Raw genomic sequence first — 2,992 nt, 5'->3', positions numbered from 1 at the left:
AAAACGCTCTGCTTCGCCGTTGGACGCAGGGTGATATGGTGGCGAGGTGATATGGCGAATGCCCAGCTGCACAAAGAATTTCTCGAACTCGCGTGAAACAAACTGGGGTCCGTTGTCGGTTACAATCGTATCCGGAGATCCCTCTATTGTGAAGATCTGTTTCAACACATCGATTGTATTCTCTGATGTTGTTTTACCAATGTTTAAGATGGCAACATATGGAAACTTCGAGTGAGCATCAATGCACACTAACCACATCTTTCCCTTATAAGGGCCGGCAAAATCTAGGTGAACTCGTTGCCATGGTTTCTCTGTTTTCGGCCACTCTTGAAACGTTTTGTTTGGCAGTTTCGCTGACAAACGACACGGCTCGCAGCACTTGACGAGTTTCTCAATATCATGGCTAATGCCTGGCCACCACACATAACGACGTGCCATTTGCTTCATTCGCACCACTCCCCAGTGTGCTGTGTGTAACAGATCCAGTACTTTCTTTCGCAGTGAGAACGGAACCACAATGCGAGTGCAAGTGTCACGTTGTAGCAAGATGATGTCGTTGAACATGAAAAGTGAGTCCCTATGATTCCAGAATGGGCGCAGGTGAGTTTGGTCCGCCTTGAGTTTTTCCGGCCAGGAACCATCCTCTATATGCCGTTTAACTTGCTTCAGTCGAGAGTCCTTGTGCAGCTCGACCTTGACATCCTGCGCCTTTAAGGGAGAACTTTCTAACTCATCCATGATAGCGTGTGCAATTTCGATGTTTTCTTCTTCCTCCTGTTTATCGAAACTAACATCCGGTCCCATCGGTAAACGCGAAAGACCATCTGCATTACCATGCTGTGCACTTGGCTTGTAGTAAATGTCGTACTGATAGGGCATAAGCGTAATTGCCCAACGCTGAAGCCGTTGTGCTGCTAACACTGAAATGTTCTTGTCTGGAGATAATATGGCAACCAGAGGCTTGTGTCTGGGTTAGGGTTAGGGTTAGGGTTAGGGTTAGGGTTAGGGTTAGGGTTCTGTTTTCAGCGAGAATCTCCTGCCGTACAGGAATTGTCTGAACTTCGTCACCCCATAAACGATTGACAGAGCCTCTTTCTCTATCTGCGAATATTTTACCTGATGTTCGTTCAGGGTCTTTGATGCATGCGCAATAGGGTATTCAACTCCCTTGTCCAATTGCAATAACACCGCTCCAATTCCATGCTGCGATGCATCAGTTGCTAAGATTAGGGGTTTAGAGTCATCGTAGTGCGTTAACTGTGTTGCATCAATGACTTCCCTCTTAAGCAGTTGGAAAGCTTCTTCTTGAGCTTGCTTCCATTCAAACTTTGCGTTTTTCCGCATTAGGGCATACAGTGGTCTAGCCTTCTCTGACAGATCGGCTATGAAGCGGCCATAGTAGTTTATTTTCCCCATGAATGCTTGGATTTCTTGGCAAGTTTTCGGACGTGGCAACTGTTCGACAGCTTTAATTGATGACTTAGATGGAGTCATCCCATTGCTACTTATTACGTGTCCCAGGTACTCGACCGACTTCTTGAAAAATTCACACTTTTCCAAACGAATCCGGAAGCCAAACTCCTGAAGGCGGTTCAAAAGATTTTCCAGATTCTCCCAGTGTTCTGCTTCCGTACGACCCGTAATGATGAGGTCATCTAAGTATGCAGCTACACCAGGAAGCTGCCCGATCAACGAGTCCATGCAACGCTGGAACTGCGCGGGACTCGCTGCAATTCCAAAACACATCCGAGTATACTTGAAAAGTCCCCAGGGTGTGTTTATTACACAGAGCTCTTGAGCTTCTTCTTCTAGCTCCAGTTGCAAATACGCATCGGCAAGGTCAATCTTGGTAAAATGTCTGCCCCCTTTCAGACGTTCAAGCAGTTCATCCAGCTTTGGCAAGGGATGCTGGTCTACGTGGATGCATTTATTCAAGGCCTTAAAATCACCACAGATACGCACTGCACCAGATGGCTTTGACACTACTACAATGGGTGCTGCCCACTCGCTGTAATCCACATGCTCCAGGACACCTTCCTTGACTAACCGATCCAGCTCCTCCTTGGTGGCTTGCTTCCGAGAGAAAGGAATATCTCTTGGCCTGAAGAACGCTGGCTTAGCATCAGGTTTGAGGTGGAGTGCTACTCAGTTTAATGCAATGTTCCAGTCCTTCCTTAAACACATCCGGGTACTTATTGGCAAGTGTATATACGTCAGCTGCTAGGTTTTCACTCAAATTCGTGCTCTGGCTTTCAGGTGATTCTGTGTCGACAGAACAGTTTTGCAAAACCTGGTCGTTCGGCTTCGTCTTAAACACAGACAGTCCGTGGTGAGAGAGTCCGAACTCATCACTCCAATCTAATCCGAACAGGTTTGTTCCCTTAGGAATATCTACGACCAGTAGTTTCAGATTTTTCCTCTGCTCATTATCAATGGAGACGTCAACGGTACACTGCCCTCTCACCTTGAGTGCTTGATTGCCGTAAGAGCGCAGCGGAATACATACTGGAGAGCAGGGAGGTGATCCTAGGTCTGCGTAACCATCTAAGCTAACCATTGAGCATGTGGAACCAGTGTCCCACTGAAACAAAACAGTCTTGCCATTGACGTTTGTTCGAAACCAAATTTGTTTACCAATCCTCTCATATCCTGCGTTGCTGTCCGTTCCTACATCCATGTCAACCTGTCCATTGACGCGTCTGGATACACGAAATACGCTATTCGTATATTGTTGCACTGCTGTAGCATCGTTTTTGCTCATGTGGATGCGTGACTTATGTTGCGTTTGTTGACATACCAAGAAGGGAAGAAGTGATACGAATCACGCTATGTTATTAAGTTGTTTTCACGGCACAAGCTGTCTGCATAAATGGCTTCGAGTCAGTAGGTCATTCGACAACGCAGCAAGTGTGCGTAACGGTTCTTTGTGCTAGCACTTGCTAGCAGCGCGAGCTACGTGTAGACGTTTGTGGCAGCTCCAGCCTCGCTGGCT

The 2,992-nt window shown here is 47.0% G+C and overlaps 1 protein-coding gene across 1 annotated transcript in view; it reads left to right on the top strand.

Moving 5' to 3' along the window:
* Positions 1-96, top strand: part of LOC106814379 — a 6,632-nt gene extending 6,536 nt beyond the window's left edge. Inside the window, exon 4 of the mRNA XM_014818688.1 lies at positions 30-96. Within this exon, the coding sequence (XP_014674174.1) occupies positions 30-96 (67 nt within the window). The remainder of the gene's footprint in view (positions 1-29) is intronic.
* Positions 97-2,992: the final 2,896 nt, after the last annotated feature.

This window comes from Priapulus caudatus, unplaced genomic scaffold, assembly GCF_000485595.1.
Source record: "Priapulus caudatus unplaced genomic scaffold, Priapulus_caudatus-5.0.1 Scaffold916, whole genome shotgun sequence".
Classification (NCBI taxonomy): domain Eukaryota; kingdom Metazoa; phylum Priapulida; class Priapulimorpha; order Priapulimorphida; family Priapulidae; genus Priapulus; species Priapulus caudatus.
Note: the sequence above shows the minus strand (reverse complement) of the source record. Positions and strands in the feature narration are given on the sequence as shown.